Genomic DNA, 22620 nt, shown 5'->3' on the forward strand with positions numbered 1-22620 from the left:
GACCAAGCCTTCTAATCTAAGATGACCCTTTACCAAGAGCACAGACAATGTAAAACTTCTATGAGGATTTCACTAAATTATTTTCCGAAACCACTTGATATGAAGTTATTTGTTGTGTGATTCCTTCCATCTTCAAGCTTATACTGCTGTACTTTCAACAAGAGATCCTTTTGATGTTCCTCTTAAGCCTTTGTACAACCTGTGATCTTTGTAGCTTTAATCTCATTGTTAAAAGGATGTGATTACTTTCTCTGTGTGCATATTGTCTTGTTTCTGGCAACAAAAGCCTTTCCTCAAATTTAAGCAATCCCCAAAAATATTGTCATATTTTATTTTGGCAAAATATCTTTTAAGATTCTTCCTTCTTTGCCAGTGACATATGATGCTCACACACATTGAGTCACGCAGGTTCACTTAGTACTTTTTAAGAAATATTGCATCTTTATGAGTCAACACAATGCTGGTTCCACCACAAAAGTGACAACCACTTGGACCTAACAATCTAAACAGGTGCATTATTACATCAAAACAAAACATTTCAAGTACACTCACGTATTAAAAAAAGACATCCAACTAATAATAATTTGTTCAGTCCGGCTCGTGCTTATTGTCGTTACAACAAAAAAAACATGACACAAATAACGAAAAGTGTCAAATTAAATTATGTACAAACTTCCAGTTCAGTTTTGATGTGTTTGTGTGATCACAGTGCAGTTCTAGTCCATTTGAGTTAAGGATGGTGCTCACCCTTCAGCTTTCCTTTCCTTGTCCGTTTTTTTGTGACGTTATCGCAATACGATCCAAGTGCATCTGTCACTGTCCGCCAACACCTGACGAGAAGATCCTACATGGGAGAGAGGAGGAAGGATCATAAAGAGCACACATGTGGAAAAGTGTCAAAAATTTTTAAGTTGTCACAAAAAGGGTCATAGGGAGAAAAATACAGGAAAGTTGGAATAGTGGTCACAAAAAGGGTGACCAACAATCCCTGAACATGGGAGGTGGTCTGCGACACCTTCTATATCCCACATACAACACTGTCCTTTCAACTCTATCTAAAAGTCTGCAATTTTAACCTCCAACAATTAACAGGAGTTAAAAACATTCTGGTCACAGAAGGTGACCAGAATGCCATTTGTTTACAACTGCATGGAATGCTTACACGGGGGATTCCGACTTTTTTGGCCTGGTATTAGATGATCCACAGCGATCGTTCTGCCACACGATACTTCAATGCCAACGAGGGAAAATTACACTTCAACCACTGTTGTTGGCTTTGACTGTAGGATTGCTCGTTTGCATCAAAGCAGTTGTTTTTCTCACTACAATAGGGTGGAACCATCCTTGCCCAGGCACACCCTCCTGGTTTTGGAGTATAAATATTAGGAGGTTTGGCACCAGCTTCTAGACTAGATCTGACCAATCTAAGTCTATGAGCATGAACTGATGAATTGCTCAAAAAGGTTAATTATGTCTTCTTATTCATATACTCTTTCAAATGTTCTTGTAATCGGACCACATTTTCGGTGTCAGAATAATTGTATCTAAGTTATCACAAAACTTTGTGTTTCCATGAGTTCCCGGCGAGAAGACAAAAGCTGTCTTTGATCATACCAAGAAGAAGGCTTGTAAAACTCCACTCTGTAGGATGGGAAGCAACATGAAGGTGTTCTGTTTCTTTGATGTATTGTAATCAACAGAAAGATATTGTCTTGACCCAAGATCTACAAAGCGAAGAGGAAGCAGGACCTGACTCCCATACAGGGACCTCTTCTTTGAACTGTTTTACGACCTTTTCTTTGAACTGCTGTAACCAAAGGCGATGGCTGTTTACGACCCCCTCCCTTAGAAACAGCTGTTGCCATGTAATCAGGGAAATTCCAAATAAAAGAGGAGGCGTACAACCTTTCGTCAGGGGCGTGGGACGACACTGTCCAAGGGTACAGTGTCTACGCGTCTCTCCTCAATCGAGCCAAATTTAATTATGTCTGTTTAATTCCTTGCTTCTTGTCTTGTTTAATAGATGTCATCAGTGTTTGAACCTGACATTCGGTATGTTAGATGGAATCTTTACCTGCCATGTTTCGACTGTCATCTGCAGTCTTCTTCACCAGGTGGTCAGGTGACCCTTCTGAAGAAGACTGCAGATGACAGTCGAAACATGTCAGGTCAAAGATTCCATCTAATATACCGAAAATATGGTTTGATTACAAGAAAATTTGAAAGAGTATATGAACTGATGAAGCCTACTCGGACGAGAGGCGAAACGTCTTCTTAGACAAACCAAACAGTCCAGTTGCGATCGATTGAATGCCATGAGATGACATGGACCTGGATGATTGACAATACTCATAGACACAGAGTGCACAAACATGGAAAAGTGTCAAAATCATAAACGTGTCACTAAAGTGGTCATGGGGTGCAAAAATATGGACAAGTGCCAAATAATAAACTTGTCACTAAAGTGGTCATAGGAAACACAAATATGGAAAAGTGTCAAATAATAAAAGGGTCAAGGAGTGCAAAAATATGGACAAGTGCCAAATAATAAGCTTGTCACTAAAGTGGTCCTAGGAAACACAAATATGGAAAAGTATCAAATAATAAAAGGGTCAAGGAGTGCAAAAATATGGACAAGTGCCAAATAATAAGCTTGTCACTAAAGTGGTCCTAGGAAACACAAATATGGAAAAGTATCAAATAATAAAAGGGTCAAGGAGTGCAAAAATATGGACAAGTGCCAAATAATAAGCTTGTCACTAAAGTGGTCCTAGGAAACACAAATATGGAAAAGTGTCAAATAATAAAAGTGTCACAAAAAGGGTCAAGGGGTGCAAAAATATGGACAAGTGCCAAATAATAAACTTGTCACTAAAGTGGTCATAGGTGAGCACACATATGGAATTGTGTCAAATAGAAAGTGTCACAAAAAGGGTCAAGGGGTGCAAAAATATGGACAAGTGCCAAATAATATACTTGTTACTGAAGTGGTCATAGGAAGCACACATATGGAAAAGTGTCACAAAAAGAGTCAAGGGGTGCAAAAATATAGACAAGTGCCAAATAATAAACTTGTCACTAAAGTGGTCATAGGGAGCACACATAGGGAACTGCAGATGGAAATGAGCTATTTAGCTCTAATCTGGTACAGAACATATGTCTTTGAGCTTAATGTTTCTGTGCATTGTCCATTCAAATAAAGACTAAAGTAAACTAAAAGTGTCAAATTATAAACATGTCACAAAAAAAAATAGGGTGCGCAAATAATTAAATATTTGTGTCATTCTGACCGCAATGCAGTCAGAATGCCTTTACTAAAAAAAACACTTCAAAATTTATTTTTGATGAAAAATAAATGCAAACAAGTGTGTTGTCCAAAATGCCCTCACATAAAGACAAAGAAAACAACAAAGAGAAATAATGGTCTGACCACTGTGTACTCCTTCGTTGGTCATTCTGTTGATGCTGCGCGAGCCGTTCTCAGGCACCATCCACTTCATGAGCGTGTTCACACAGGACTTCCTGTAAGAGCTCCACACCCCCCCGCTGACAACACAAGACAACCACTGGACTTAAAACAAGGTGAAGGCAAGAGCGGACATCAGAAAATGTGTGTGTGTGTCATCGTACGTGGTCTGACCCTTGATCTCTGCGAGGTCACCAACTCCCACAGTGCAACACACACCCGTGTTAAGGTCCCAACTGACATGCAGGTTGGAGTGGTAGGTGTTGGGCCTGAAGAAAGACGACTATGGTTAAAAAGGAAGTCAAATGTCATTGGAGAGAAGAGAGTTGTTAGTTGTTACCTGCACTGTTCTGACGGAGGGAAGGCAAGTAGCAGCAGGCCGATGCTAATCATGACCAAGTTGGTCTCTGGACATACCTTATATAAACAACATAAACAATTATTCAGCTGCCAGTGTAAATGTTTATTAATAGAACCCCTGGAAAATAATGGAATCACCAGACTTGGAGGATGTTCATTCAGTTGGTTCATTTTGTAGAACAAAAAGCAGATAACAGACTAACAGATTAACTTTCTGGCTTTAAAACACTAAAAGAAATCGAGTATAAAAATTGTGGTGGTAAGCAACAGTTTCATTTGAATATCAAGCGGAGTGAAACCATTAAATAATCACTCAATTCTGAGGTAAGAAATATGAAATAACCCTGTATATTCTCATTCCCAGAGCAAACACCTGCATCAGATTAAATGTGTTCATTAGTCTGCAGTTAAAAAGGAGTGTTTACACCTTGGAGAGCTGTTGCACCAGGAAACCTGACATAAATCATGCTCTTCAACTTTGTTTTATCAAACTTCAAAATGCACAGCAAATCCAATGAAGAAGAAATGGTCAGAAACAAGTCACCGTTTGTGACCGAAATGTAAGCAACCGCCTGAAGGAAATGGGATTTAAATACAGAAAAGCGGTCAGTAACACCTAAACAGAAAAAAACACAGTTCCACTGGGCTGAGGAAAATAAATCGTGGGCTATAGATGACTTTATGGGAGTCAAGATAATAAGGCAAGAGAGCAGTAGTTCTGAGCCGGTGAGTTCCTTCAACAACAACTTTCACCCAGAGGTGTCTCTTCATATATAGTACAGGCCAAAAGTTTGGACACACCTTCTCATTCAATGCCTTTTCTTTATTATTTTCATGACTATTTACATTGTAGATTGTCACTGAATGCATCAAAACTATGAATGAACACATGTGGAGTTATGTACTTAACAAAAAAAGGTGAAATAACTGAAAACATGTTTTATATTCTGGTTTCGTCAAAATAGCCACCCTTTGCTCGGATTACTGCTTCGCACACTCTTTGCATTCTCTCAATGAGATTCAAGAGGTAGTCACCTGAAAGGGTTTTCACTTCACAGGTGTCATAGTTTTGATGCTTTCAGTGACAATCTACAATGTAAATAGTCATGAAAATAAAGAAAACGCATTGAAATGAGAAAGTGTGTCCAAACTTTTGGCCTAATGGATGGATGGATGGATGTGGTCACATGCAGCCTATCCACCAGTCCCCAATCTGGTGTTGAGAACACTTTGTGCCCGCTACAACTGGACGAAAGGTGAAGATGCTGGAACTTTTGTTGGTGCCATTCCAATTAGATTAATGAAAACGACTGCCTGAAGAAAACATGCAAATGTCCACAGTCATTGATGATATGGGGCTGCATGTCAGTAATGGCCCTGGGACGTTTACATTTACATTTTGGACATTATTCCATCAATCGAAAGGATGTTTTGTGAGGATATAATTTTTCAAGATGATAATGTATCTTGCCGTAGAGCAAAAACTGTAAAAAAAAAAAAAACTTTACTTGATTAAAGATACATTAGGTCAATGTCCGGATCTAAATCCAAATGAAATGAAAATCTGTGGTGAAAATGAAAGAAAATGGTTCATGACCAGAGTCCAACCTGCAAAGCTGATCTGACAAGAGCAATCAGAGAAAGTTGGCTCAAGATTGATGAACAGTACCGTTTAATACTTGTTAAGTCCATGCCTCAGAGTCTGCCAGCTGTTACAAAAGCCAGAGGTGGTGCAACAAAGTACTAGTGGTGTGTTGTAGTGTTTTTTTGTGTTTCATAATTCCATAGTTTTTGTTTTTTTCCTCAGAATTGAATGACATATTTTCACTCTGTTTCATCTAAAAATGAAACTGTTACTGACTACCATAATTTATTTTCTTAATTTATTTTACTGTTTTTTAAAACCAGAAAGTTAACAACATAACACAACTATACTCATTTCCAATGTTATCTACTTATTACCATAAAATTAAACAACTGAATGAACATCCCCCAAGAATAGTGATTTCATAATTTCTGCCTTGGGTTGTAGGGCTGTAATGGTTTGGCATCGTTACAGTTCGGTACGTATGTTGGTATAAAAGGTCACGGTTCAGTTAAATTTCAGTAAAGTCAGAGAACAAAATTCCAAACATTTTTTAAAAACAAAACAAACTACTGAGGCAGACTTTCTGTACTGAACTGAATGTCTCGTTCCAAAAACGTGCGATAGGAATACATGTGGCGTTACACACCAACTATTGCATGTATGTGCACTCACCTCTAAGATGACCACATCGTAGTCGCTGAACGAGCAGAACCGAGGAGCCCAGGCAGCATCTCTCCTGATTACCTCGTTAATAAGATACTCAAAGTCCAGCGTCAACTGCTCCACACACACACTCTGGATAAGAAGAGGAAAAACATACTTTTATTCACTCTCTTCAATAATAGAAGGATCAAACATGGAACTTCATAATCCACTCATCCGATGTATGCTTTATTAGACTTCGAAATTGATGAGAACAAATGAGTTCACTTAAAAACATCTAATAAGCAATAATTTTGTCATCAGAAAATGGTATGTTGCATAGAAATCAGATGAACTTTTTCCGCTTAACAAGGCATTTCCTCCTAACTATGAGTGCACGTGCCTCTAAAAGGGATGGAGGAGTCGCACTAATAGTCAATGAAAACCTTAACTTTAGCCCTAACCTAAATAATAAATATAAATCATTTGAGGTGTTTACTATGAGATCTGTCACACCGCTACCTCTCCATCTATCATCCCCTAGGCCAGGGGTCGGCAACCCGCGGCTCTAGAGCCGCATGCGGAACTTTAGCGCCGCCCTAGTGGCTCTCTGGAGCTTTTTCAAAAATGTATGAAAAATGGAAAAAGATGAGGGGAAAAAAATTTTTTTTTTTGTTTTAATATGGTTTCTGTAGGACAAACATGACACAAACCTCCCTAATTGTTATAAAGCACACTGTTTATATTAAACATGCTTCACTGACTCAAGTATTTGGCGAGCGCCGTTTTGTCCTACTAATTTTGGCGGTCCTTGAACTCACCATAGTTTGTTTACATGTATAACTTAGTTTCCTTTAAGTCATCTCAATTCAATGTATATCTCATGACACACTATCTATATGTAATATGGCTTTTAATTTGTTGCGGCTCCAGACAGATTTGTTTTTGTATTTTTGGTCCAATATGGCTCTTTCAACATTTTGGGTTGCCGACCCCTGCCCTAGGCCCTATTCGGACTTCATCAGTGAATTTTCTACACGCAAGAGGATCCCCTGCTGGCCCCACTATGGACTGGACTCTCACATTATCAACCGTAACCACTTGGCATCCATTGCACCGGTCATCTGGGGTCCCTTCCAGGTTTCACGTACCGGTAGTTCCCATAGGGTTGAGTTTTTTTCTTGCCCTGATGTGGAATCTGAGCCAAGGATATCATTGTGGCTTATACAGCCCTTTGAGATATTTGTGATTAAGGGCTATACAAGTAAACTTTCATTGATTGATTGAGTGATTTGGATTTTTACTACCTCCTGATGTGGCCTGAATCTCATGCAAAAAGATCAGATTTTAAGCACTTTGGAGCCTTTAGATGGGCAAAACAAATTCCATCTGTGTCACTTGAGGGCAAAAAAAATCTGATTTAGTGCAGTGTAAAGGGGGCCAATGACTCGTGTTATTGGTTGAGAAGGTGTGTCCAGCCTATATCTACATATTGTTCAGAATTGCACATTTTGCTGCATAAAATGCTGTACTGGTGTGTTTAGTTAGAAATGCAGCTCATTAAAAGAAACACTTACCTGTCCATTGTGTGGCTCGCTGACCAGCTGCAGGCTGCGTCCTTTAAGATCTGTCACCGTGAAAGGCAGTTGTACTTTATCGTCCTCATAGCCTAGATTAATAAATCCAAGGATCAATGGGAGGTTTTAAATAGGAGAACCTGACAAAAGTTGGGATGTGTTAAAGCTAAGTCACCTGCTGCAGCTCCTGTATTTTGCTCTAAGGAGCCGGGCTGTTGGTGGCAATAATGCAGACGGGAATAGTTGACATAACCAGGCTCACTAGGCTCTGCCTCCTGGGATGTGGATGGCGCTATAGGGGATGACGGTGATGAGGACGCAGCAGGAGACGTCACATGTTCAGATAAGTGAACCAAACTATGTCCAGATGTTTGTGGCAAAGTAGTTCGTGTTTCTTCCTGCGTCCTCTTTTGACAATCCTGTTCCTCGTGCTGGATGCTTATTTGCGGCTCTCCTGGTTTCCGCGCTGCTTCTTTGTCACCCACACAAAATCCTCCATGAGCCCGTCGAAATAGGTCGGCTGCAAACTCTCTGGCTCGCAGCACCGCTTGCGATTGGCTGGGAGATGAGGTAAGCGGAGCCACCCTGCTCGGTTGTGATCGGCTGTCAGGAGAGCCCTGAGGCAGTAAGGAGGCTGAGATAGTGGAGGAGGAAGACGAGGACGGCTGATGGGACAAAGGTGCTCTCTTGGTGTAGAGAATCTGGGACAATTCACCTTGCTTCCCTGAAACAAACAAAGCCATAACATAAAACAATGCAATGAATGATAAAACTCAGTCTGACACACTCATGATTTTGGGCCCCCAATGATTGTTTTTCAGGGTGGTATGATTACAATATTTTAATATTATGATGAACTGGTGAGTGAAATTATATAATTTTGCTTTTAAAAATGTTATCTTTTTCCTGTGTGTTTGTGGTCAAACCAGGAATTCCACAATCAAAGCTTGAACAATTATTTGCTTGCAAAAATAGTAACCGAAGAAAAGTACAAGAGTAACTCAACCTAAAAGCTCAGTTTGTTCCACAACGGGGCTCGTAACTCAAAACACTTGTATCTGAAATCGGACACGCCCATTGAGATGAATGGGAATCAATTGAATTTGAGCTTAGCCCTCCAAAACAGCACAATTATAACATGTCACATGTATTTCAAAAAGACAAGCTTTTAGACATGAAATATTGCTTGAAAAACATTACAATAGCATGTACTAAAAACAATTACAGAAGTTTTATGAAATGACGTAATAATATAGACTTTTGCTGATTGCCCGTCTTGTAACAATAGGAACTGTTATTGTTGGTTATGTTGTCCACAGACGTCTTTGAGTTACAGACCTAAGGTCAGAGATAAAAATGAACTGTGAGCTGTGTTTTTGTACCAATGGTAATGTTTGACTGTCCAGTTTGTTGAGTCAGGACTAGACAGAAAGAACTGAAACATGTCAAACACAGCATCTGCAGCCTCTCCATATTTTTAATGGATAAAGTCATTTGTTTGGATGTTTGCGGCTTCATGCCGCGGAGGCTGGCTGTGGTTTGCGGGATGCGGTCGGGCTGACTCATCTGGACGGCTAACAGGTAGGACATGTTTTTACCTGTTTGGCTCTCTGGTTTGGTTGTCCGCTTCTTCTCCTTCGCACTAACTTTCTCAGTTCTGGTGGCTGCAGGACAAGATTGTGTCGATCTCTGACTGTTGGCTGTGGACAACTGCATCTTCAACCGGCGGCAGGGAGGCTCGTAACTCAAATTATGCTCGCAATTTAAAGATGAACAAAAAGCTGGCAAATTAAAATTAAAATACACGTAAGTCGAGGTACCACTGTACATATACTTTGGATGCAAAAAAAATAAAAATAAATAAAAATAAGATCTGGCAAAAGTTATAAAACATGTTAACTCAATCTAATTAGATGTTCTGTGATCAATTTAAACTCCTTCTCAATGTGCAATTTTGGTAATAAACTTAACTAAAAAGACTTTAGGTTGTTGCAAATTACATTTTGGCTCAATATTTTGATAATCAGGATGCAGAATGCCGCTGTCATCAAAACAGAGTGTTTTGTACCAATAAATAAAGAAATATGATCAAGTGCTCAATAGTATTTCAAATTGGGGGTCTTGGAAAAAATTGTATGTGCTGATCAATCGGCCACTGATCAGTATCAGCAGATTTTTCTCAAAAAGTATGTGATCGTAGGGCTGGGCGATATGGCCTTTTTTTAATATCGCAATATTTTAAGGCCATATTGCGATACACGATATACATCTCAATATTTTGCCTTAGCCTTGAATGAACACTTGATGCATATAATCACAGCAGTATGATGATTCTATGTGTCTACATAAAAACATTATTCTTCATACTGCATTAATAATATGCTACTTTTAAACTTTCATGCAGAGAAGGAAATCACAACAAAAAAAATCACTATTTTTTTCATACGGTGTTGATCTGGAAATGTTTGCCTCGGCATTTTGATGGTGTGGGCCTGTGTAGAAAGTGCGCTTGTCTGTCTGTGAGAAGGAGACACAGGAAAGAGCGAGGAGAGCCTGTAGTGTAATGCCAGCAGCTAAAAGCAACTGCGTGAGAACGTATACTTGAATATCACGATATAGTAATTTTCTATATCGCACAGAGACAAACCCGCAAACCGTTTGAAACTCTGCTAAAGCTATATGGGTAACTTTTGCAGGGTTTTTGCGGCTGTCATAATTGAGCGAACAAAAACATCTAAAGTACTCCTACTGTAGCTGCACAAAGCTGTGAAAAACAGAGTGCAGACAGAGCGAATGTCTAAAAAAAGAAGGAGATTATGGCTTGCAAGTCTCAAACAAAATTTGGATGTGAATATTGTGGATAACAATGCGCCAAACAATATAAATCGATTTAATAAAGTCAGATACAAATAGGGCAACAAGAGACGTATCTCACACTTCTCCTTTGTAAAGTAAATCTGTACAGCAAATATGGGCATCTACATCAACAATATGATTTGCCTAGATAGCTAGACAGGACAAAAAAAATATATATATTTAAAAAAAACAACAACAAAAAAAAAGAATAAAAAAAAGAAAAATGTACTCCTAAAACATGTGATTGGTATTGGTATCGGCCGCTCTCACTCCTTTCATGATCAGTATCGGAATCAGCAGCCTAAATTCCTGATCGAAATATCCCTACAGAAAATATCTAAACAAAAAACTTGGATGACAATTCAGAGACAAACCACCGAAACCTACATTAAAGACATATTTGATAGCGGTAAAATGACGATAACACCATGTTTTCTTAGTTTTCCTATGTTATGTCATTTCAAAAAAAGTCTTCATGACTGATCAAGAAAATAAATCAAATGCCAACTCCTAATTGCAATCATATTTGACAACATTACATTGTACAGTAAAGGGTATAATTGGTGCAAAAACCCTACCTGGGCAGACTGAGATGCTGCAAGCCACCAGAGAGTAGCTAGTATTCAACAGGATGACCTGGTCCTTTTTCAGCTGGAAAGCAGGTTGGAAAGTGGGAAACGGGTACACCACCTGGCACCTGCTGTTGAGGACGTAGCCGTGCTCCAAGCACTCGCCACTCCCTGCAGAGACACGAGACCAGTAAGAGGAGATGTGCTAATAGAAAATGCATTTACAGTCAGGTCAATTAATATCGGGACATCAACACGTTTTTTCTTCCCACTCTACCCACCACAACAATGAATTTGAAATAAAACAAGATGTGCAGACTGTCGGCCTTAATTTGAGGGTATTTTTATGTCAATGAAATGAACGGTGTAGGAATTACAACAGTTTGTATATGTGCCTGCTACTTTGGTGTTTTGTGGCAATGTGTCAACTGTGAGGAAGTCGATTTTTAATGCAGTTTCCCAAAAATGACATAATTGTGGTGTTAGTGTCTACTATTTATGGCACTACCCTTTATAGCAATAGTATGTCAAATAACAGTAGTGTGACAATTTGTAACGATACGCTATAGGGCAGTGGTTCTTAACCTTGTTGGAGGTACCGAACCCCACCAGTTTCATATGCGCCTTCACCGAACCCTTCTTTAGTGAAAAACAAAATGTTTTTTTTTTCCAATTACGGTAAGGACAAAGTTATGTTTTTTTACAGGTGCACAAAATGAACCGTGCATGAACATTACCTTGTTCAAAGAACAACACAAACAGTGCATGAACTCACAACAAATTACACACCTGCAAATCAGAGGGAAAATTGTTTGGGGGTATCCATAATACGCCGATAGGGAGAAGTTTTTATTTACACGATGAGTTGGGTGTGTCTTGACTTCAGCGGCGGAGGCTCCACCGAACCCCTGAGGCCGACTCACCGAACCCCTAGGGTTCGATCGAACCCAGGTTAAGAACCACTGCTATAGGGTACGAATAATCAACATCAAACCAACATCGCGGTTTTAAATAACCAAACCGCATGAGAGAGAAGTTTATTTTTCTTCGCCGTCACGACATTTGAGTGACAGACATGTTTGCCAATCAGACCTTTGCCTTCTGGCCAATCAACAGTGTCTCTCTCTCCAAACAGGGAGAAAGAGGTCTCACTGCATCGGCCTTAGCACCTGAGCGCATTTACTTACAAGCAGAATTAACTGAACGCATTGAACCCTCTCCCCTCTCCCTTATCTCTCCTGCTTGCTTCGCTGTGGAGGTTTTTTCCCCACTCCAGACTGGGCCCCCTTAGGAGCCCAGTCTAGATTGTATTTTTTTACTCATCCTTCCCCAGCGTTTTACCTTTTTCCCATCTTTTACGGGGCGCCTTGTGGCGACCCATCAGCGTTCCTGTTCTGTAACCCTGTATACTGTTTGTTTTGTCCAATCTTGAACGGGTTTGTGCTGAAAACAAAGTTTTGTTGTACTTGTGCAATTACAATAAAGACCTATCCTATCCTATCCCTCTACAGTTATTCACAATCTTTGTCTCGGTGAGCAAGAACAGGGCACCAGCTTGCACACAAGAAGCATGGACAGAAATTGATCGCAACTGGACTGTTTGGTTTGTCTTAGAAGACGTTTTGCCTCTCATTCGAGTAGGCTTCATCAATTCATGCTCATAGATTAAGATTGGTCAGATCTAGTCTTAGACTTACAGTAGATTGGTCAGATCTATACTACCGACTGGTGCCTAAACCCATATTAATACTCCAAAAACCATGAAGTTGTGCCTGGGCAAGGATGGGTTCGCCCTACGGTAGTGAGAAAAACAACGGTTTGGATGAAAACGAGCAATCCTACAGTCAAAGCCAACAACAGTCGTTGAAGTGTAAATTCCCCTCGTTAGCATTGTGGTGATGTGTGGCAGAACGATTGCTGTGGATCGACTACTACCAGTCCAAAATAGTCGAATCCCCCACATAAGCATTCCATTCAGTTGTAAACAAATGGCATTCTGGTCACTTTCCGTGACCAGAATGTTTTTAACTCCTGTTATTTGTCGGAGGATAAATTGCAGAGTATTTTAGGAATGGTTGAAAGGACAGTGTTGTATGTAGGAGATAGATGGTGTCGCAGACCACTTCCTCTTTTCAGGGATGGTTTTTCGACCTTGACATAGATAGCTTCCCTCACTCCTCTTTCATACCATCCGTCATCCCTGTCCAGAATCTCTACATTTTTGTTCTCAAAGGAGTACCGGTACTGTTTTTCCCTGAAAAAAATCATAATTTGATACATTTAATGTGCCTTTTGTATGAAAAATAGACCTGAATAGACTAGTTCATCGACATTGTGCCTTATAATCCAGTGCGCCCTGTGGTGTAAAGAGCCAAAAAGACGATGTGTGGACCTCACTGTATTTGTGTTTACCATTGCGTATGGACATGGTTGAGGGTAGTCTGCAGCAGTCAGGGCAAGGCTTAGGAGAAGGCATGGAGACGATGGTTAAGTAGATATCTCTGTAGTTCTCAGCACTCATCAAGTTCATAAGGAGAGAGCTGACAGGTAATAAGACATAGGCAAACACAGTTAATCTTCAGGTAATCTGCATTGAAATAATGCTAGATCAAAGTGCCTAAGCTTGATGAATATAATGTCTTACTTAAAGCCGAAGATGACAATTTTAGATTGGTCATTTGGCCACCCACACACCATGAGGTAGAGGTCATTGTAGATTTCCTCGCCTGCAAACAGTCGCACATATTGGACCTAGAGTAAAAAGAAGAAAAAAAAAGAGGATTAGCGAGAAATTTAAGAAGGCAGCGTTTCGACTTTATTTCACAATTCTAAACCAAAATCAAGGAGTCTGTATTGCAGGGGTCACTAACTGGTAAGTCATAAATCTTTAATCCCAAGTCTCAAGTCAAGTCTCAACTAAGGACAGTTAAATTCAAGTCTATACATGTCGATTCAAGACTCAAGTATCTTGTCAGCGTGACAGGCCTCGAATTTAAACTTTTTAAGGTCATGGCAAGTGTTGCCTTCAAGGAGGGCTTATATTTTAGGGCACCAAGGCAAGTTAGAAGGGCACCAAGGCAAACATTATTTTCTTTCGAGGCAGGGGCTCCAAAGTATGCATGCGCATTTCATGATGATTTTATCTCTATTTTCACATTTTGATAAGAGGGAAGTATTTTGCTGCTGGGATAGGCTCCAACCACCCACGCGACCCTGAGAGGGACAAGCGGTAGAAAATGAATGGATTTACATGTACATTTGAAAGTACAACCTACAACATATTTGAAAACATCAACTGCTATGATGTAGAGCTGAGAGACTATTTAAAATAATTTTTAAAAAATAGTCTGGACTTTAAGAGGAGACATTTCTATTGACATTTACATTAAAACATCTTTAAGAATGATATCAGAGTAGTACTTTGTGATGTTACTGTAATTAATTCAACAAGAAAGACAAAGAAGATTTGGGCGACATCTGAACTTTCTTCACCTGCGTGTTTCTGGGAGGACATCCAACTACAGTGCATAATCAAGTGAGCGAAGCTGATGGTTGAATCCCTTGTTACATTTAATTAAAAAAAATAAACAATCATATAATAAATCCTCCATAAACTGTATCATAACGAATAAATATGAGTAATTGCTTTAAAGTTATTTTAATTTGCTTTGTATAAAGAACGTATGCATACTAATAAATGTAATATTTAATAAATAGCAGAAATATATCCAAATAACATCTTAGAATTAGATCCAGAAATACTTCATTAATCCCTGAGGGGAAATTAAAATGTTCAGCACAATCCCATTCAAGATCAGACAAATATTACAGGCAGACAACACAGGATCGCTGACGAGTCTGCCAACTTCCGGCGCCCCTTACAAAAAAGGTGAGATACAGGTAAACAATGAGAAAAAAATTAAAAATCTGTCTAAGCCTGGGCCCCTGGAGAGGGGTACAGACTGAGGCCAAGGGAAAAAACAACTCATAGCCATAGCACACATCCCTCTTACATGTGTGTAAGAGGGAAATATCACACAAAGGACATTAAAGACATTAGTGCTGGTATATACTGCATACATAAAAGCCAATGGTGAAAGTAACAAAGTTGACAGAGTGCTTTATGAAGTAGTCAAAGAGTAATAAAAAGTAGGTTACTGTATTTTGTTTACAAATACAAGATTTCTTTTGAGCAGGAGAATCTGCCAACAGCAACACACTTTTGCTTCATAATTTCATGTTTTGAAGCATTTTTTTAAACTCAATTTAGACTCCCTCGGTCCTCCTTTCTTCTTCTACGGTGTTTCACTTGCATGCCCAAGTCCAGGAAAACTGCTTCCGGGAAAACTTGTTGTAAGTTCCGCCCACAGGCACCCGCTCCTCATGCTAAAACACTGCCTTTAGTTTGAAAGGGTAAAAAAAAAAGAAACTAAACCGTAAAAATATTTATATATATTATTATATTGTATTTTTTCAATGTATGTATTCATTTGTTGCCAAAACTTGTTTCGGTGCCAATATAACTTTTTCTACATTGTCAATTCCCCCCGATACCAAATCTTACTGGCAGTATTCTGGCTCCATAATGTGCGTATGTGCACGCGAATACGCATTTTGAATTAACACTTGATGCATATAATCACAGCAGTATGATGATTCTATGTGTCTACATTAAAACATTCTTGTTCATACTGCATTAATATATGCTAATTTTAAACTTTCATGCAGAGAGGGAAATCACAACTAAGTCAATTTACCAAAACTGCATTTATTAAACAGTTATTAAGCAGTGGCACAAACATTCATGTCATTTCAAAACAGAAAGTGCAAGATTGTCAGAGACATTTTAAAACAAGGTATGAGTGCACTTTTGTGCATGATGTCACTAAGATGACATATCAAAACAACACTAAAGTGCATTTTTTTGTACGGAACGCCACTACAATATTCTAAAACAAATAAAGTGCACATTTGTGCATGATGTCACACAAGATATATCAATAACTGTCAAATAAAAATGAGCTGCATAATAGGAAATCAAATTGTGTATGTCCTTCGCTATGTGGTAGGTTCCTGCGGACGTTATCTCCTTTTATGGTTGACAATTATTTTCATACGATGTTGATGTAGAAATGGAAGACGCCAAGCTCAATTGGGTCAGTGCTGGTTGCTTTGGCATTTTGTTGGGTGTGGCACCGGCCGGAGATGTTGACATGCGGAGTTTCAAGCACTCTTCAAGCACTCTTCATTCTCTAGCAGGTGACTTTTCAAATGATGCTACAAATTAGTAGTGCTGCTACTTTTTGTAGCAACGCTTTTGCCGCATACTTGACATATTATGGTTGTCTGTTCAACATCTTTCCGCCTGAAGCCAAACCACCGCAAGACGATGGACCCCGTGCTGTTTTTCTGGGGAATTAAATCTTCCTCCACTATTCAGAATCAGAATAGTTTTATTGCCATTGTTTGAGAACGGGTTCACAAACTAGGAATTTTTCTGGGTGCAATCGTGCAACATAAAACACATATAACACAGATTTGGTAATAACAAGAGCTGTAACTGAGCTATCAGATCTTGTTATAGACTTAGAAGGAATTCAAAAGGAGCTACTGTTAGGAGTTATTGTTCATGTGCCTGATGGCCGAGGGGAAAAAACTGTTCAGGTGGCGGGAGGTGTGGGTCTGGATGGACCGTAGTCTCCTGCCTGAGGGGGGAGGGGAGAATAGTTTGTGTCCAGGGTGAGAAGAGTCAGCTGTGATCGGATCCACACGCCTCCTGGTCCTGGAGGAAAACAGGTCCTGGAGGGATGGGAGCTTGCAGCCAATAACCTTCTCAGCAGCACGTACGATGCGCTGCAGTCGATGCTTATCCTGGACTGTGGCGCCGGGGAACCACACGGTGATGGAGGAGGTGAGGATGGACTCGATGATGGCTGAGTAAAACTGCACCAGCATCTCGGTCGGCACCTTAAATTTCCTCAGCTGCCGCAGGAAGTACATCCTTTGCTGGGCCTTCTTGATGAGGGAGCTGATTGTCGGCTCCCACTTGAGGTCTTGGGTAATCCACAATGGAGACGGGGGTGGGATAGTCAGTCAGGGATGATGGTGGGGCTGTGATTTTCCTGAAGTCCATGATCATCTCCACTGTTTTCTGGGCGTTCAGCTCCAGGTTGTTGAGGCTGCACCAGGACGCCAGCCGGTCCACCTCTCTTCTGTAGGCGGTCTCATCGCCATCCGAGATGAGCCCGATGAGAGTAGCGTTATCCGCAAACTTGAGCAGTTTTACGGACTGGTGACTGGAGGTGCAGCAGTTTGTATACAAGGAGAAGAGCCAGGGGGAGAGTACACAGCCCTGAGGAGTACCAGTGTTCGTGGTTCGACTGTCCGAGACAATCTTCCCCAGCCGCACGTGCTGTCTTCGGTCTGTCAGGAAGTCAATGATCCAACTGCAGAGGGAGTCGGGCACGCTGAGCTGGTAGAGCTTGTCTCGTAGCAGGCCAGGGAGGATGGCGTTGAAGGCAGAGCTGAAGTCCACAAACAGGATCCGAGCGAGTCCAGATGCTCCAGGATGAAGTGGAGGGCCAGGTTCACTGCATCATCCACAAACCTGTTGGCTCTGTTGGCGAACTGCAGTGGAGTGGGTCCAGGAGGGGGGCGGTGATGTCCTTGAGGTGGGGCAGGACCAAGCGCTCAAAGGATTTCATGACCACAGACGTCAGCGCAACCCGCCTGTCGTCATTAAGTCCTGTGATCCGTGCTTTCTTGGGGACAGGGACAATGGTGGAGGTCTTAAAGCAGGACGGCACGCGGCATAGCTCCAGAGAGGTGTTAAAAATGTCAGTGAAGACAGGAGCCAGCTGATCCGCGCAGTGTCTGAGAGTGGAGGGGGAGACACCATCCGGCCCGGGGGCCTTCCGCGTATTCAGCTTCAAGAACTGCCGGCGTACATCCTCTTCTCCGATGGAGAGGGCTTTTAAAGTCCTATGATGTTCTTGGAGTCCTGTGATGTCCTTGGAGTCCTTTAAATCCTTTAATGATTTGTTACCAGATTTGCACCGCTCCGCTTGCACCACCTGCCACAGCTAACGTTACCCATGTCGCTACCTCTCTGCTCCTACATGTCGTTGCACGCGCGACAGTATGTGACGTATGTAAGAAGGTGCGCTTGTTTTATCTCTCTGTGAGAAGGAGAGACAAGAAAGAGTGAGAAAAGCCTGTAGTGTAATGCTCGCAGCTAAAAGCAACTGCGTGAGAACGTATACTTGAATACTCACGAAATAGTCATTTTCTACATCGCACAGAGACAAACCCACGATATATCGAGTATATTCGATATATCGCCTAGTTTGAAGTGTATAAACCCTAACCAAAATACGGTCTTTTATCGAGGCTCGAACCCATTATTCATGTTTACATTGTTTCTTATGGGGAACTCCGCTTCACTATACTAACTTTTCCATTAATGAGTTTGTGAATTGAGGTTCCACTGTACATTTAAAAGAACAAAGCAAACTTTCATCCACTGTTTACCTGTTTGAGTCTGCTGTGCAGATTGAACTCCCACCAATAGAGATGGTAGTTGTAGAAAGAGAAATCATCGTCCTCTCCACAGTCCCTGGTGTAGGACAGAACATAACGTCCGCACTTGGTGAAACCGAGAAAAATGTGCCTGGAATCAAACAAGTAAAACACCACTGTAACACACTTCTTGGATGGATTAGTTTGTTCAATTTAGTAAGAGCAGCAAGCAAACTAGTAAGAGGTCATACACTTACCCTGCCCTGAGGAACTCCTCGCTGACAATGTTCTTTAATGGGACACACACTCGAGGTGGGAGCTGCCTAAACAGAGGCTGAGATAACTGCCCAGTAATCTGCAGAATGGCAAAATTACAGTATTGAATTAAAAAAAAAGGCTGTTAGCTTGACACTGCTACCTGCTCAGTGTCCTTGTGGTTAGCGTGTCCGGCCTGCGATCGGTAGGTTGTGAGTTCAAACCCCGGCCAAGCCATACCAAATACTATAAATAAAGGGACCCATTACCATTACCTCCCTGCTTGGCACTCAGCATCAAGGGTTGGAATTGGGGGTTAAATCACCAAAATGATTCCCGAGCGCGGCCACCGCTGCTGCTCACTGCTCCCCTCACCCCCCAGGGGGTGGAACAAGGGCATGGGTCAAATGAAGAGGGTAATTTCACCACACCTAGTGTGTGTGTGACAATCATTGGTACTTGAACTTTGTTTTCTCCAATAGTCAAAAGGTGCATAAAAATAAATACATGTAATAACCTTCATCTTGAGGACTAATGTTTAAATGGCGGTGATATAAATAAGGGTAACACATAATTTCACTTTATTGTCACATACAAATGTTCATTATTTTACTATGGCTACCTGGCTATCATCTACCACGTTTCTTTGGGCAAACCACAACAAATGGCCACAATATAGCTAAATGTAGCACGCATTCGAATATCACTTTTGTAGCGTACTTCAGAGAATATCTTCCCTTAATTAGCCTTCTCTAGCAGCTAGCCTACAAGCTAAGTAGCAGCTACGAGCTAGCCTCGGATGCTAGTGAAAACAAGGACGCTTGCATCAAAGGAGGCCTGGATTACTTCAAAGCCAGTATTGTCGCCATTGCAGTAAGTAAGCCGCTTACCTTCCCTCGCACTAGGAGCTTTACAATATGGTCCCTGTGTTTTCTCTGAGGTTTCTGCTTGCCATCCTTCTTTTCTGATTTCGAGCTGGGCGCCATCTCGAACTGAACTGTTGTCCGTGTGAAGCTCAGCTCGCCCCTGATTGGTCCACTGCAGCACGAGACTGTCAAGGCCGGGCAAACGCGGTAGTTCGACCGAGTGATGCGCGCGCTTGCGCATTACGTACTTACTTAGACAAAAGAAAAAGTAGTTCCCACCAATTGCGTTTCTTCTAGATAAGATCTCAACGATTACTTCACACTGTATTCCTGTTATTGATATACAAGAGTCCCCAAATGTTTTTGACTCAGGGGCCACGCTTTGCGCTTATAACAGTCCGGATGGTTCTTTTCCTCTTTGGTCCGGAGGACACGACGTCCACAGTTTTTTTGACTTAGGGGCCATGCTGTGTTAAAATAATTTGGCCTATATATATATATATATATATATATATATATATATATATATATATATATATATATATATATATATATATGTGTATTCACGAAACCCAACACAACACTCCAATACGTGCACCATGACAGCAACCACCCACCCACCACCACGAAAAGAATACCTACCGGAATCAATAAAAGGCTATCGATGCTGTCATCTAGCAAAGCTGAATTTGACCAAGCAACCCCCCCGTACCAAAAAGCCCTTGATGAAAGTGGATACAATTTCACCCTCACCTATGAACCCACGCCAGGAAACCAGCCAAAAAAGAACAGAAAACGAAACGACATCATCTGGTACAACCCCCCCATACAGCAAAAACGTCTCAACGAACATTGGACACAAATTCCTCAATCTGATTGACAAACACTTTCCCAAAGACAACACCCTAAGAAAAGTATTCAACAAGAACAACATTAAATTGAGCTACAGCTGCATGAACAATATACGACAAATCATCTCAAACCACAACAAAACAATTGCAAATGAGCCGTCGACCCCCAGACAGAGCGACTCCAAAACCAACAAAGGATGTAACTGTCGAAAGAAACCTGATTGCCCTCTCAACGGGGGGTGCTTACAAACATCAGTTGTCTACCAATCTAAGGTAATACGCAAGGACATTAACACATCCGACACATATGTAGGATTAACCGAGGGAGAATTCAAAACCAGATGGAACAATCACAAGGCTTCTTTCAGGAACAAAAACCTGCGAAATACCACAGAACTCAGCAAACACATTTGGGACCTCAAAGACAATAATGTTGAATATTCAATAACATGGCAAATTCTTGCATCCAGCACACCTTACAATAGTGGTAATAAAAGATGCAACCTATGCTTGAAAGAGAAACTGTTTATTATTTACCGTCCAGACCTGTCATCCCTCAACAAGCGCAGCGAAATTGTAACAACATGCCGCCATAGACGGAAACACCTCCTAGGTAACACATGAGCCAATCACCACGCCCCTAGGCCAGCCTGTACCCACCCACTCTGTGCCCTATATAAACCATGGTATGTGAATGCTCCCATTAAAATCTCCTGATGAGTGAGGGTACCCCCCCTCATGAAACAGGCCTGTAGAGATGAAATAGTCTTGTGATTTTTTTCCCACACATACATACATATATATATATATATATATATATATATATATATATATATATATATATATATATATATATATATATATATATATATAATGCGCCACACATTTTCAATGGGAGACAGGTCTGGACTACAGGCAGGCCAGTCTAGTACCTGCACTCTTTTACTACGAAGCCTTGTGCAGAATGTGGCTTGGCATTGTCTTGCTGAAATAAGCAGGGGCGTCCATGGTAACATTGCTTGGATGGCAACATATGTTGCTCCAAAATCTGTATGTACCTTTCAGCATGAATGGTGCCTTCACAGATGTGTAAGTTACCCATGCCTTAGGCACTAATTCACCCCCATACCATCACACATGCTGGCTGTTCAACTTTGCGCCTATAAACAGTCCGAATGGTTCTTTTCCTCTTTAGTCCAGGGGACACAACGTCCCCAGTTTCCAAAAACTATTTGAAATGTGGACTCGTCAGGCCACAGAACACTTTTCCACTTTGCATCAGTCCATCTTAGATGAGCTCGGGCCCAGCGAAGCCGGGGGGCGTTTCTGGGTGTTGTTGATAAATGGCTTTCGCTTTGCATAGTAGAGTTTTAACTTGCACTTACAGATGTAGCGAAGAACTGTAGTTACTGACAGTGGTTTTCTGAAGTGTTCCTGAGCCCATGCGGTGATATCCTTTACGCACTGATGTCGGTTTTTGATGCAGTACCGCCTGAGGGATCGAAGGTCACGGGCATTCAAAAAGTAGTTCCCACCAATTGCGTTTCTTCTAGATAAGATCTCAACGATTACTTCACACTGTATTCCTGTTATTGATATACAAGAGTCCCCAAGCTTTTTTGACTTAGGGGCCACGCTGTGTTAAAATAATTTGGCCTATACATATATATATATATAATGCGCCACACATTTTCAATGGACTACAGGCAGGCCAGTCTAGTACCCGCACTTTTTTACTACGAAGCTACGTGCAGAATGTGGCTTGGCATTGTCTTGCTGAAATAAGCAGGGGCGTCCATGAAAAAGACGTTGCTTGGATGGCAACAAATGTTGCTCCGAAACCTGTATGTACCTTCACCGATGTGTAAGTTACCCATGCCTTGGGCACTAATTCACCCCCATATCATCACAGATGCTGGCTTTTGAACTTTGCGCCTATAACAATCCGAATGGTTCTTTTCCTCTTTGGTCCAGAGGACAAAACGTCCCTAGTTTCCAAAAATTATTTGAAATGTGGACTCTGGGTGTTGTTGATAAATGGTTTTCGCTTTGCATAGTAGAGTTTTAACTTG

General features: G+C 41.1%; 1 protein-coding gene across 4 annotated transcripts in view; it reads right to left on the reverse strand.

Moving 5' to 3' along the window:
• dcaf15 (DDB1 and CUL4 associated factor 15) overlaps positions 1 to 19902 on the reverse strand; it is a 33170-nt gene extending 13268 nt beyond the window's left edge. Inside the window, exons 1-14 of one of the 4 annotated variants that reach the window (XM_061988145.2) lie at positions 19722 to 19902; positions 18834 to 18931; positions 18589 to 18727; positions 13703 to 13809; positions 13471 to 13598; positions 11068 to 11229; positions 9232 to 9333; positions 7809 to 8357; positions 7634 to 7725; positions 6087 to 6209; positions 3807 to 3883; positions 3631 to 3735; positions 3431 to 3546; positions 748 to 844 (exon numbers count right to left, since the gene is read on the reverse strand). In XM_061988145.2, coding sequence (XP_061844129.2) covers positions 786 to 844; positions 3431 to 3546; positions 3631 to 3735; positions 3807 to 3883; positions 6087 to 6209; positions 7634 to 7725; positions 7809 to 8357; positions 9232 to 9333; positions 11068 to 11229; positions 13471 to 13598; positions 13703 to 13809; positions 18589 to 18727; positions 18834 to 18931; positions 19722 to 19817 — 1953 coding nt within the window. In that variant the 5' untranslated portion in view covers positions 19818 to 19902 and the 3' untranslated portion in view covers positions 748 to 785. Of the gene's footprint in view, positions 1 to 409; positions 845 to 3430; positions 3547 to 3630; positions 3736 to 3806; positions 3884 to 6086; positions 6210 to 7633; positions 7726 to 7808; positions 8358 to 9231; positions 9334 to 11067; positions 11230 to 13470; positions 13599 to 13702; positions 13810 to 18588; positions 18728 to 18833; positions 18932 to 19721 lie in introns of those variants that run through there. The other 3 variants (XR_009818017.2, XM_061988144.2, XM_061988146.2) reach the window with 3 other exon arrangements.
• Positions 19903 to 22620: the final 2718 nt, after the last annotated feature.

Source organism: Nerophis lumbriciformis, linkage group LG27 (assembly GCF_033978685.3).
Source record: "Nerophis lumbriciformis linkage group LG27, RoL_Nlum_v2.1, whole genome shotgun sequence".
Lineage (NCBI taxonomy): Eukaryota > Metazoa > Chordata > Actinopteri > Syngnathiformes > Syngnathidae > Nerophis > Nerophis lumbriciformis.